General features: G+C 33.0%; 1 protein-coding gene across 2 annotated transcripts; it reads right to left on the bottom strand.

Moving 5' to 3' along the window:
* Positions 1-1,046: 1,046 nt before the first annotated feature.
* On the bottom strand, positions 1,047-4,912 carry LOC112801428 (probable GABA transporter 2). Of its 2 annotated transcripts, XM_025844142.3 has the most exons (8): positions 4,721-4,912; positions 4,348-4,578; positions 3,271-3,368; positions 2,263-2,449; positions 2,052-2,182; positions 1,649-1,885; positions 1,509-1,551; positions 1,047-1,415 (listed from the first exon to the last, which is right to left on the bottom strand). In XM_025844142.3, the coding sequence occupies exons 1-8, from the start codon at positions 4,800-4,802 to the stop codon at positions 1,162-1,164; spliced, it is 1,263 nt and encodes a 420-aa protein (XP_025699927.1). In that variant the 5' UTR covers positions 4,803-4,912; the 3' UTR covers positions 1,047-1,161. The 2 variants fall into 2 exon arrangements, with proteins under 2 accessions (XP_025699927.1, XP_025699925.1); XM_025844140.3 differs by having other exon boundaries at positions 1,047-1,551; positions 4,721-4,911.
* Positions 4,913-14,349: the final 9,437 nt, after the last annotated feature.

Raw genomic sequence — 14,349 nt, forward strand, 5'->3', positions numbered from 1 at the left:
AGTATGCAAAGATAATAAAATTGTGAAAGAATAATAATAAAAGAAAAGAAAAAATGAAGAAATTTTATTGATTGTTAATTGATTGAATTGTTCACTATGAAAGTAAAACTAAGTATATATAGAGCATTGACCTATGAAAGATAAAAGTAAATAAAGATAAGATAGAGATAAAGATAAAGATAATTATAAGATAAGATAAAGACTAAAATTATAATTGAATTTGTATATTTTGTTGGGCTGAGTTTGTGGGTCATGAAACGTCTTTATTGTTGTCATGGACTAAAGTGGAAGAGTGATTTAATATTTATTATTTTTAATTAGATGATTATTTCTTTTGATTCGATTTACTCATGCACATTTAACAATAGTTGGATGTTTAATTTATTAGATGTACAAATGATTATTTTAATATTAAAATTTAAGAGATAATTTAGGAGTGGAGTATTTTTTTCTTTTATTAAAACAATTTTAAAACCTATTATATACATTGTTTATAAAAATTATTGCCTACTTAACAAAACCCATATCTGACATCATAGAACCAAGTAAGCTAAGGCTGTAAGAAACTCTTTTAACTAGTTTTAATTTGTCGCATTTGATAAAATAAAAATATAAACTTTTACTGTTTGATAATTATTCATCCGGTTATTGTGACTCGGTGAAATTTGAGCTGTGCTTCGGACGAAACGTTTACTTTAATTTTATAACTCGCTCATTATAAGGTAGGTTTTTAAGAATGTATAAGGAGCCAAGGAGGTATGTTCTAAACTCCTTCTCTAAGAAAATTCTTCAAAAAGTTTTTTTTTACTAACTTAAACAGTTAAACGTCGAAATATTTTTCAACATTTTAATATAATAAACTGAAATATCCTCAAACAAGAGAACAATTACAAAATTCATAAAATAGGATGCGCAGGTTTTTTATTTTTTTTCCGCTTAACTATTTATGAGTTGTTTTGACGAGCTTTTTATGGTGGCACATTAAAGTTACATAGTTTTTAAACATAATTGGCTTCCCCTAAAGAAAAAGTGCTTACTGTAACGGGTTGGTCATGGACCAAAACAAATGGCCTTCATTTAATAGCAGGCAGAGAAGGACACTTAGAAGTTGGTCCATAAAATAAGGACTCTTAATTAACAAAACTTGTATGTACAATTCACCTAATCAACAACTTCATTGCCAAAAAGCTTAAATTGCCTGGCATCAAGAACCAATTTCCTTATAGAAGAGAATGCACCCATTATTCCAGCACCAGTGAAGACCACCATAATTGTTGTGTTAACTAAGTAAGTAAATGATGACTTTGGAGGCTTGTATGTCATGTTGTACAGAAGCATAGGCAGCACGAAATCCAGAGGGATAAATCCAATAGCACCCACCACACCGTTTATGTCCCCAAAAAATGGAAGCATGGCTGCCACAAAACCACATAATATTGTGTAAATTGATCGAAGAATTATCCTAGGAACAAGATTCCTTTTGGAAAACATCCCCTGATTCACATCACCTGATTTCTTCTCCATTATCTCATAAGCCACTTGAGAGTAAACCTGTGACATGTATATATGTTGAGGCATATATATAGTTATTTCTCTCAGCTTTCTATATTCTCTGATCATTCTTGTAGACGAATAATTGAACACTTACCAGGCCAATGGCAAAGAGTTGAAGGAGCACAAAGATGACTGCAATGGCAAGGACCCAAGTTGGAGCCAAAGAAGTTCCATTATCTGGTAACAGACTGTTAAAGATGTTTGAACTTGACTTGTTTCCGAAAGCCCAATATCCAGAAACTGCAGCAGAGTAGAAAGTCAACCCTATGACACCATAGCACATGCAAAGACCCTTCAACATCTTTCCAGAAGCAGGAGGCGCTAGTGTTGCCTGTATTAACAATGACATGATCATACTTAAGGTCATTTATTTGGAGATACAAACATTTCTCACCTACTTAACTTGTTTCTATTTTTACTATTTTACATGGCTTCTTAAGCAAGCAACATTACAATAAGCTAGTTTAACTTGGAAAAAAAATTGGAAATGTGGGTACTTGTATCTCGGGTAATATGCCATTCCCAAATATTGATGCAATTATGGAGATGGAAGTGAAGGCACTAAAGGCTCTTGAAGATTTCTTAGGTTCTAAGGAATAATCCTTTGCAGGGGCGTTTGCTGACATACCTGCAAAATGTATCATTGTAATCTTTGAAGTTGATTAAGCAATTAAATTGAAATTAATATTATCAGGTATGTTGTAGTACCTGCATGAATGCAGGCACCCACCATAAGAGCGGTGTAACCGAGGCTGAGAAAGAGCGAACACAAGTTGATGTATCTGAGGGAGTGGAAAGTGGGAAGCTGAGATAGAACTATCATAACCACTGTCACCATTGCTATAAAGTCGTGGAGTTTCAGGGATCCATGCGGTGAGATACTTGAGTACAGGATCTGATGATCACAGCATAAAGAGAACATGCGAAATTAAGCAACCAAATTAAAAATTAAAAATATGGCTATCAAGTTCAATTGCCAAATGTGTTAACTAGCATACTTATAAAGTAAAAAAGGTAGATTGTTAAATGGTAAGAGATCCTAAACATGTGAAGTTAACAACTGACTGAAAAACGTTAATCAGCCTAAAATTGACACGTGTCATGTATTTTTAGTTATTATTTCACCCTGCTAGAAGGCAATAGTCTTATACAGAGACTTAATTAAGAAATTAACTTCATCATTGTCCATTAAATATGCTTTTTCAGCTTTAAGCAGAGAATGACGAGATATAACTAGTATAGCAGATTAGCAACATGGAATCTGTGCTTTAGAATTTTACAGAGCATCTAGATTAGTCCCTTACATAGATTTTTAGTTAGCATATGTATAAAGCAGATCATAGCCAGGAGTTAGCCAATTAACAAATGCTAACATTTCTACACAACACATGGCCTCATGTGGTAGGAAAAAGGGTAAAGCTAGAACAAAGATGATAAAAAGGAAAATAGTATCAAAAGAGGGGATATGTAATATTTTGCATTTCTGATACAATATTCAAACTGGTTTTAAATACAGTGTAAATTTGTTATATAAAAATCAAAGGGAAAATTTTGTGTGCGTTAGTAGACAGAAATGTTATCAGTTGTTTCATTTTATTTCATTTTTCTGTTCTTATTCATTGTGTCAGAAAATTCAACTCCTTTGGGATTGGCGAGTAATAAATAGATAAGAATAAGGATAAATAGGTAAATTAGAGAACGAACTAACTTGCTAACCTCAAGGCATTGGCCCGCAAGCAAGATTGCCCCTATGCCAATCCCACAGTTGATTCCTGTTTGTATAAAGACCACAAAATAGAACATCCATCCCGATCCTACATAAACACAACCAAAAGGTAATTCATATGAGAGATTTTAGCTTTGAAATTTAGTTAAGCTACGTATCATTGTCGAAGGAAATGGTTTAGAGCTATTCTCAGGTGTTAGGTAAGAGGGGAAAAAACAATAAAATTAATTCATAATTAACAGATTATGAAAGTGTACATGCTTGTTTTTATTCTTTGTTGATTAAATCACTTAGGAGTAGGAACAATAATTGAATTAAGCGAATAATGTGGATGCGTGTCAACAAGTACGAGTGATGCGGATTGATTCTTGCCGTTACACCGACAGTGATGGCATTTTGTCAAACTAAGTTATAAATGACGGGTGAAGTTACCAGTTAGCAGGTGTGCATATATGTTATAAGTTATAAACCACCAATTATTATTACTCTCTGCTTGTTGAAGATGAAATTAGCCACGTGCACCTCTATGGAAAAAAACGTTAAAAATCTTATTATTTATTAAAAGCCACTACTCATCTAAATATATTTTTTACGTAATAGTATAAAATTAGAGAAATATCAAAAAATTATCAGAATTTATTATTTTTTATCATAAAATTAAGTTGATGATTAAATTTTAATAATATTTTAATATTTTTTAAATTATTAATAATTTAATATATTTAATTGAATTATCTCACATGATAGTATTTATATCTTAATTATTATGTTCATCAGTCGTTTATCTTTATAAAACTATAAAAACAAGTATGTAGATTCTCACACAATTATTCATTTATTTCTAAAGCCAATTATTTTTCGTCTAATTTATTTTTTATGTAAATTTTAAAAATTTAAAAATTATTTAATTTTATATTATTAAATTAAAATGGACTTTTAACTCATTTTCTTTTAATTGTTAGTTAGACTGCATCTCTTATTAAGTATCGTGACAAACTGACAATCACCTATTCTTAGAAAGGAAAAGCAAAATTAAGAAATCAAAAGTGCTATTATATTCTGCATACCTAAAACATCGGCGGCAAGTTCTCGGAAGCGGATATGGCGGCGACCAGCGTTCTCGCATTGAGCAAGCACTTTAGACATGAGCAAGTATGAGTAGAAGGTAACGATTCCCATGGTGGTTAAGCAAAAGATACCAAGCTCCCATCCCAACCCTCTGAACGCGTACGGCAGCGTCAGTATCGTGGGTCCAACGATCGCCGTCGTTAAATGAAAACCCGCGTGCCACCATTCCCCTATGTATGCATTCACCGTAACAACATATATATGATAGCATAATCAATCAGCATCATCACAAGAACCATAAGCGAGCCACGATCACACGGTGTGATAAACTGATAGTTAGTTAGATGAGAGAGTAGGGGGGTTTTACGTTACCTTTTGATTGGAGGACGAAAGCGGCTCCGGCGTCCACGTCCTTGTGGTCACGGCGTTCCTCACCTACAGTAGGGTCTGCCATATGGCTAGTTAGCGAGATTGTGGACTAAAGAAGAAACTAAAAAAGGATGTGACACTGGGAAGGGGTAGAATTTGCAATAGCGAAGGTGTAGGGACTGAAAACCTTTTCATACGTCTATAAATACGTACCGTTTTTAGTTACATTTGAATTTCGCCGATTCACATCTAGCAAAAGGTGCGTGGATGAATGATGTTAGTTATTAGTTGTTATCAACATATTATATTACTTAGCGCCTGTTATTCACAAACAACTAACAAATATATGAGGCAATTCGCCAACATCATGGTGTGCAATTTTTATTTTTCCACCTTGGTAAGCTTTTCCTTTTTTTTTTTATCGTGACCTTGGTAAGCTTTCTCACCGTCTTGGGTTCTTTTTGGGTTTTCTTTTTTATTGACATGATACTTTTTGGGTTTAAAAACTGTTACTAATTTCTCTGGACTCCCAATGCATCTACAGGAGGGAAAAGCCCAAAACTCAGATGAGCCCAATTAGAGGATTATGATCCTACATAGTATAATCACCAAAAACGGCTTGAGTGACCATAGGCACCATAGCATTCACTTCAAATTTATAGGCACTATAGCATTCACTTCAAATTTAATATCCTTTATGGCTTTATCCTACAACAATTTACACAAAAGGGATGCTACACAATGTATGATATAATTACACTAACGTTAGAAAGACAAAAAAATCACCTAAAATTTATTTTATTTAATATTTATTAATTATTATTTAATATAAATTTTATCTATTTTTAATTAATATTTTTTTGTTATCAAATATTTTTTATGTAAATATAATAAATTATTAACGTGAATATTAAATGCCTGTTGTGATAAGAATGGAATGTGGATGCTAATTCCTATAAAAAACTAACATTTTTAAGATAGATTGTAATTAATAATGTTAAAAAAAGTTAGACTTTCACAAGTATAAATAGAAGGCTTGATTAGAAGCCATTTACACATCAATAAAAGTATTTTTTCTCTCTCTACCAAACTTTTCTTTCTCTTCATATCACAAATATAGTATTAATATATAAATCATAGTTATTATGGTAGGATGATATTAATATTAGTGAATATTAATACTAGAGTCTTTCATTTATATTTTTTTATTTTATTTTCCTTATTTAGTTATTTTATAATACGTTATCAGCACGAAACTCTAACGAAATTTTAGGAAGACTCCAGGTAACAAATTTTTATTATGTCGAAACTCTTTCATCTTGAATATAATGCTTTTGATATATTTGGATACTATATGCTAAAATCCATCTTGATTCAATGGATCTTGAAAATACCATTAAGGCTAAAAATAATACATCCCAAAAGGATAAAGATAAAGCTATATTTTTCCTTTGTCGTCATCTTGAAGTATGATTGAAAAATGAATATTCCACATTAAAAGATCCTGCAGATCTGTGGAAAGACCTTGAAGAAAGGTACAATCATATGATACTTCCTCAAGTCCGATATGTTAGAGAAATTTTTCTCGACCTTCCATACCTCGAATGTGCTCCTGCAGTAGCAATCGAGAAAAAGAATTTAAAAATTATTATGAGCTAATTTCTTACTTTCTTGTTGCTGAACGCAACAATGAGTTACTCTTAAGAAATCATGAAGTGCGCTTAGCTGGCGCCGCCTCATTTCCTGAAGCAAATGTGGCAAATTATAACCTCAAAAGAGGTAAATGGTAAGATTTTGATAACAAGAAAAATTATGGAAGGAAAAGAAATTATGTTCATAAGAAAGAATCTCACCAGAAGTGGAATAAAGAAAGAAACAATGGGCAAAATAAATCAATTGAGGATAAATGCTTCTGTTGTGGTGGAAAGGGCCATTGGTCACGTACCTGTCATACCCCAAGGTACTTAGTTGATCTTTATCAAGCATCCTTGAAAAAGGATGACAAAGAAAAGGAAACAAATTTTGTTTCAAATGATAAAAATTCTACCACTCATTATGATGTATCTAATTTCTTTAAGGATTCTGAAAGAAATATTGGCTATTTGATCAATGATGGAATAGTTTGATATATGTATGTGTTTGTTAAGTATTCATGTGAATAATTTTACTGTGCATGTACTTCTACTTATTTTATTATTATTATCATTTGTTTTTGAAGAAAAATGGCAAGGACATATTCTGAAGATATTTTCCTTGTGGATAGTGCAAGTTCGCACACTATTCTTAAAAGTGATATATATTTTACCCATCTTGTGCCAAAAGAAGAAAATGTTAATACTATTATTGGCTCAAGCAATGTGATTGAAGGCTCCGGAAGAGCTATAATTTTGTTTCTCGGAGGAACAAAATTCATAATAAATAATGCATTGTTGTCTACCAAGTCTCGAAGGAACTTGTTGAGTTTCAAAGATATTCGCTGAAATGGATATCATATTGAGACTATGAATGAGGAAAATCATGAGTACTTTTGTATCACAACTCATGATTCAAATAAAAAAGTTATATTAGAAAAGTTGTCCTCACTTTCATCTGGATTATATTATACCAAGATTAGTGCAATTGAATCACATGCCACTGTAAACCAGAAGTTTACTAGCCCAAATAAATTCATAACTTGGCATGATAGATTGGGTCATCCAGAAACAACTATGATGAGGAGAATTATTGAAAACTCTCATGGATATTCACTAAAGAACCAAAAGATTCTTAAAACTAGTGAATTTTGTTGTGCTGCATGTTCTCATGGAAAGTTAATTTTAAGGCCATCACCAGTAAATGTTGGATTTGAGTTCCCTGAATTCCTAGAAAGGATTCAAGGTGATATATGTGGACCTATTCATCCACCATGTGGATCTTTTAGACATTTTATAGTCCTTATAGACGCATCTTCGAAATTATCACATGTGTGCTTATTATCTTCTCGCAACCTGGCGTTTGCGAGATTACTGGCTCAAATTATTCGATTAAAAGCAAAATTTCCAGAAAATCCAATCAAAACAATTCATCTTGATAATGCTGGTGAATTTACTTCCCAAGCATTTGACGCTTATTGTATGGCTAATGGAATAAGTGTTGAAAATTCAGTAGCTTATGTTCACACACAAAATGCGTTAGCAGAATTACTTATTAAGCGCCTCCAATTAATTGCTAGACCCTTACTTATGAGAACAAATCTCCCAACTTCGGTTTGGGGCATGCTATTTTACATGCCGCAGCACTTATTCGTTTGAGGCCAACGAGTTACCATCAGTTCTCTCCTATGCAATTAGCTTTTGGCCAGCAGTCAAATGTCTCCCATTTAAGAATATTTGGGTGTGCGATATATGTTCCTATTGCACCACCTAATTGCATCAAAATGGGATCCCAAAGAAAATTGGGATCTATGTTGGATATGATTCTCCCTCTATAGTGAGGTATCTTGAGATACAAACTGGAGATGTATTTAAAGCACGGTTTGCGGATTGTCATTTTGATGAATCAAAATTTCCAACATTAGGGGGAGAGAATAAGCTTCCTGAAAAGGAACTTAATTGGAATGCATCATCGTTGATGCATTTAGATTCTCGATCAAGGCAATGTGAACTAGAAGTTCAAAAGATTATACATTTGCAAAGAATAGCAAATGAATTGCCTGATGCATTTTTCGATACAAAGAGGATAACCAAATCTTATATACTAGCGGAAAATGCCCCAATTCGAATTGATGTCCCAGTAGGACAAGTAGCCACTGAAGCAAATTCACGCCAAAAGCGTGGCAGGACGAAAAATGCCCCAATTCGAATTGATGTCCCAGTAGGACAAATAGCCACTGAAGTAAATACACGCCAGAAGCATGGCAGGTCTATCAGTTCCAAAGATAAAAATCCTCGAAAGAGAAAATAGGTAAATAATATTCCTGTTGAAAAAGAAATAGTAGTGACACATGCAGTTGTCCAAAATTCTGATATAATTTTAATGCCAGAAGACGTTTAGGTACCTAAAAATTATGAAAATAATGAGATCTCGATAAATTATGTCTTTACAAGAAAGAAATGGAACCGAAATAAGACAATTGTCAATGAAATATTTGCATATAATGTGGCATTGAATATAATGCATGAAAGTAAGGATCTTAAGCCAAGATCAGTCGAAGAATATCGACAAAGGAATGATTGACCAAAATGGAAAGAAGCCATGAAGGCTGAATTAGACTCACTTGCAAAACGTGAAGTCTTCGGACTTGTAGTCCATACACCAGAAGATGTAAAACCTATTGGATACCGGTGGATATTTGTGAGAAAACGAAATGAGAAAAATGAAGTTGTGCGCTATAAAGCCCGACTTGTGGCACAATGTTTTTTACAAAGGCCCGGTATATATTATAAAGAAACATATTCCCCTGTAGTGGATGCGATAACATTGCGTTATTTGGTCAGTTTATCTGCATATTATAAACTGCATATGCATTTAATGGATGTGGTAACAACCTATTTATATGGCTCATTAGATCGTGATATCTATATGAAAGTCCCTGAAGGATTAAAGATATCTAAACCATCCAATGAATATTCACAAGGGTTATATTCAGTCAAATTGCAAAGATCGTTATACGGTCTAAAGTAATCTGGACGAATGTGGTATAATCGTCTTACTGAGTATCTGGCCAAAAATGGATTCAATAATGATGATATCTGTCCATGTGTTTTTATAAAGAAATCTGCATCTGGGTTCATTATAATTGCTGTGTACGTTGATGATTTAAATATAATTGGAACTCCTGAAGAGATTCCAACAATTATAAAAACTCTAAAAGAAGAGTTTGAAATGAAAGATCTTGGAAGAACTAAATTTTGTCTCGGCCTACAGATCGAGCATATAAAAAAAGGGATCTTTATTCATCAAACAACATACACAGAGAAAATCTTGAAGAGATTTTATATGGATAAGTCACATCCATTAAGTACTCTAATGATCATAAGATCTTTGGATGTGAAAAAGGATCAATTTTGTCCTAAAGAAGAGAATGAAGATATCCTTGGTCCTGAAGTACCATATCTTAGTGCCATTGGAGCGCTAATGTATCTTGGTAATAATACGCGACCTGACATATCATTCGCAGTGAATTTACTAGCAAGGTATAGTTCCTCTCCAACCAGAAGACATTGGAGTGGAATTAAACAAATCTTTCGATATTTTCATGGAACGGTTGATATGAGATTATTTTATCCCTATGGATCCAAGTCACAACTAGTTGGCTATGCAGATGCTGGCTACTTGTCTGATCCACATAAAGGGAGATCTCAAACAGGATATCTGTTTACATATGGTGGAACAGTTATATCATGGAGGTCCACGAAATAGACGATTGCTGCAACCTCCTCTAATCATGCTGAAATACTCGCGATACATGAAGCTAGTCGCGAGTGTTTTTTGCTCAGGAGTTTGATCCAATATATTATGTCATCATGTGGACTAATTGACCATAAGATAGCTCCAACTGTCCTGTTTGAAGATAATACAGCATGTGTTGCTCAACTTAAAGGCAGATATATCAAAGGTGATAGAACAAAGCATATTTCTCCTAAATTTTTCTTCACTCATGATCTTCAAAATCAAGGGACAATTGATGTCCAACAGATTCGTTCAAGTGACAATCTGGCAGATTTATTCACAAAGTCACTCCCAAAATCCTCCTTTGAAAGATTGGTACATGAGATTGGGATGCGCCAATTTCGAGACATTAAATGATGTCGGCAAGAGGGGGAGACTGTACTTTTTTTTCTTGGTCAGGTTTTTTTCTATTAGGTTTTTCTTGACAAGGTTTTTAATGAGGCAGTCCCCATCACTAAAGGATATTGTACTCTTTTTCCTTCACTAAGGTTTTTTTCCCACTGGGTTTTTCTTTAGTAAGGTTTTAACGAGGCAATAATCCTAAATGGACATCCAAGATGGAGTGTTGTGATAAGAATGGGACGTGGATGCCCATTCCTATGAGAAGCTAACATTCTCAAGATAGATTGTAATTAATAATGTTGAAGAAAGTTAGACTTTCACAAGTATAAATAGAAGGCTTGATCAGAAGCCATTTACACATCAATAAAAGTATTTTTTCTCTCTCTACAAAGCTTTTCTTTCTCTTCATATTACAAATATAGTATTAATATATAAATCATAGTTATTATGGTAGGATAATATTAATATTAATGAATATTAATACTAGAGTCTTTCATTTATATTTCTTTATTTTATCTTTCTTATTTAGTTATTTTATAACAATGCTTGTTTTTTAACTTATGTTATTGTTAATAAATGTATGAAAGAGTTCTCAATAACGTGAGATGAGTTAATGTGTTAAGTGATTTAGTTTTAAAAATATTTGAAAGACAATAAAAATCAATTTAAAGTAGTTAATTTTTTTTTATTTTGTATTCATTAATTATTATCAAAATAAAATAAATAATTTTAAATATAATAAACATAGAATGATAAATGTTAGTGTATGTACCATGTGATGCACAAAAAATATTTATTTAATTTATGTTTTTATTTGTATTTTTTATTAATTTGTTTAATTTATATAAAAATCACATTAAGAGTTTCAACTCATCTTTTTAACTATCCTTCTAATTTTTAAATAAAGACAATTTTGTATTTTTTATCTTTTTAATATTTAAAAATATATATATTTAAATTCTTACTCATTTAAATATTAGAAAAATAAATTATTAGATCTCTTAATCACTACTCATTTTATTATTCTAAAATTATATTTTTGTATAAATATTTTTTAATAATTACTAAAGATATATAAATTTATAGTACATATTACTTTAGCTAGCCCTATCAATGATGAAAATCAACATAATCATGATTCATATATTTGACGTACTTATTATTAGTTGTAGGTTTTATTCTTTATTTAGATATTTGATTAATTAATTCATTAAACTATAAAAGTGTTTGCTATGGTACCATGATAAATTTATACGTATCGATATAATAAAAACGTGGACAAATAATAAAACGTTATGTGGATTATATTATCTCAGTTAGCATTTAATTTTTATTTTTTTAAAATATATATATCTTAACATTATTTTTACTAAAATACCCTTATAATTTAATAAAAATAAAAAATATTTTTTATATAAATATACAAAAAAAAAGACTTAAATGTCCTTTTTTTACGTTAAATAAAAATTATCATTTTAAATTAATTAAATTTTAACATTCAACTAATTTTAATTTTATATTTTAAAATCTTAAATAATTTAAAAAAACAAAACAAAAACACATGAAAAGAAAACAAAAAAAATTAAAAAAGTTGTTTATATAGCTTCGTGTTCTTCGTCTCCTCCCTCCTCTTCCTTCTCTCTGCTAAAGGAGAAGAAGAAGAAGCCCTCTAACCCTAAACCTTTTTTCTCGAGCTCCAATCAGTACTGTTTCTGTTGGATCCACAGAGACGGCGGTACCGGGGTCTTCTGCTTCCTCTCTTTTGTCAGAGCTGCTCACCATCTCCTCTAGTTGTGCGTGGTTCGAATCTGTTGCAGTTGCGAGAGACGAAGTCCGTCATGTACCACTACTTACTGCTTGCCTGAAGCTTTCCTCTGTTCTGCTCTGCTCCGCTGCACTGAAGCGCAGCAAGTCCATCGCCGTACCAAGAAGATCCTGCTCTCTCCTTGACCCCGCTATCTCTTCTGACTCCGTGATTGCAAATTGGTGATAGGGAAGCAAATTGGGGCTAGAATTTTGTTAAATATTAGCATGCTTTAGCCTTGCTCATGCCATTATTAATTGGAATTTCTTTGAACGGAACATGATTTTAATCACATGATTGTCTGAATTTTAATCACTTTTTTTTCTATTTTATTCAATCTCTTTATTTTGTTTCTTTGTTCTTGTCAATATAATGTATCAATGCCTCTGTTATTAGGATTTCTCTGTTTTGCCAAAAATTTGTAGTATGGTGAACTTTTTGGTTTCATGGATGCTTACTCTTTTTCATATTTTAATAAGTATTTATGTGCTTAGAAGAGCAATTGACTCTGGTTGCAAATTTGGATTGTTGGTGGAAGGAATGCAAATTGGGACTGGCTTTCTAGTTGTTGGTGGACTAGCCTAGCTTGCTGAATTGATTAATTCATTAATGAGTAAACTACTATTTCTACCCACAAAAGTCAAAAACGCTGACATATCTACCCATAGAAAAAGGAAATTACTATTTGTACCCATAAAATATGGGTTCCGCATAACAAAATTATCCAAACACTAAAAAATTACTTAAAATCCCTAAATTACCCTTATTTTCACCATTACTTTTCTAATTTCCAATCCCACCACCACCCCTTCACCCTTTTCACCCAGCCACCACCCCCTTTCTCTTTTTAATCTCAAATTCCACCACCACCCCCTTCACCCTCTTCACCCAGCCACCATCCCTTTTCCCTTTCTAATATCAAATTTCACCACCATTCCCTTCACCATCTTTACCCAGCCACCACCCTCTTTTCCTTTCTAATCTCAAATTTCACCACCACCCCTTCACCCAGCCACCTTTCTAACCTTAACCCTCTTCACCCAGCCAACTTTCTAACTCTAACCCTCTTCACCCAATCACCACCCCCTTTTCCTTTCTAATTTCAAATTCCATCACCACCCCCTTTACCCAGCCACCTTTCTAACCCTAACCCTCTTTACCCAACCACCACCCCTTTTTCCTCCAAAACTCACACACGAAGACATTACACACACCCCCACCCGAGGAAGAAGAAGAGAAGAGGAGGGGAAGGGAGACCGCACTAGCAATGTGGGAACGTGCCGCCGCTATTGCATCATCGTCGTCGTTGTTGAGGGAGCCCAAAGAGGAGGAAGAACACTTCGTCTTCTCCTTCTCTTGGCATCACTGCTCTCTTCTTCTCCTAGCGATGTGCCTTTATCATCTCCTCTCAGTGTCGCCAAAATTAAATTCGTGTTCTGTGTTATTTGCAACGAAAATATGGTGATCTGAAATCTGAGAAATTGTCAATTTTTTGGGAAGGTTCTAAGAAATTAGGATTTTATTTTGAATCTGTGCATGTTCTATTCTTCAATTTGATTTGAGTTTGTTCTTTTTTGTGATTTTGAAGAGGACAGTGGTTGGGTTATGTTGATGTTCAAGAGGTGAGAGAGAAAAAATGGGTAAGTGAGTGATAGAGAGAGAGAGAGACAGTAGGAAGGAAGATGATGCTACAGTAATGGTGGTTTAGGTGTTGCAGATAGTGAGTGCTGGTGGGTGCCTGAGAGAAAAGAAGAGGGTAATTTGAGAATTTTACGTAATTATTTAGGGTTTGGGTAATTTTACTTGCGAAAGTCAATCTTTATAGGTACAAATGGTAATTTCCTTTTTCTATGGGTAGATATGTCAGAGTTTTCAACTTTCGTGGGTAGAAATGGTAGTTTACTCTTCATTAATAGAAGGGAGTGGTGTCATAATCTGCATTGACTCTGAAACAAGAAGTGATGTCTCAGTTCCTTCAGTTTCTTGTATGGTTGGCGAACTAAGATAAAAATGACTCTCTTTAGAAGGCCATTTTATTATTCCATACTAGAGATTT

Source organism: Arachis hypogaea, chromosome 5, assembly GCF_003086295.3.
Source record: "Arachis hypogaea cultivar Tifrunner chromosome 5, arahy.Tifrunner.gnm2.J5K5, whole genome shotgun sequence".
In the NCBI taxonomy this organism is placed as follows: domain Eukaryota; kingdom Viridiplantae; phylum Streptophyta; class Magnoliopsida; order Fabales; family Fabaceae; genus Arachis; species Arachis hypogaea.

Excerpts from the sequence above, each read along its gene's own strand:
- LOC112801428 (XM_025844140.3), bottom strand. The coding sequence starts at position 4,802 with ATGGCAGACCCTACTGTAGGTGAGGAACGCCGTGACCACAAGGACGTG. Across the intron at positions 2,450-3,270 it reads TTGCGGGCCAATGCCTTGAG|ATCCTGTACTCAAGTATCTC; the intron begins GTTAGCAAGTTA and ends TGTGATCATCAG. Across the intron at positions 2,183-2,262 it reads GGGTGCCTGCATTCATGCAG|GTATGTCAGCAAACGCCCCT; the intron begins GTACTACAACAT and ends TACATTTTGCAG.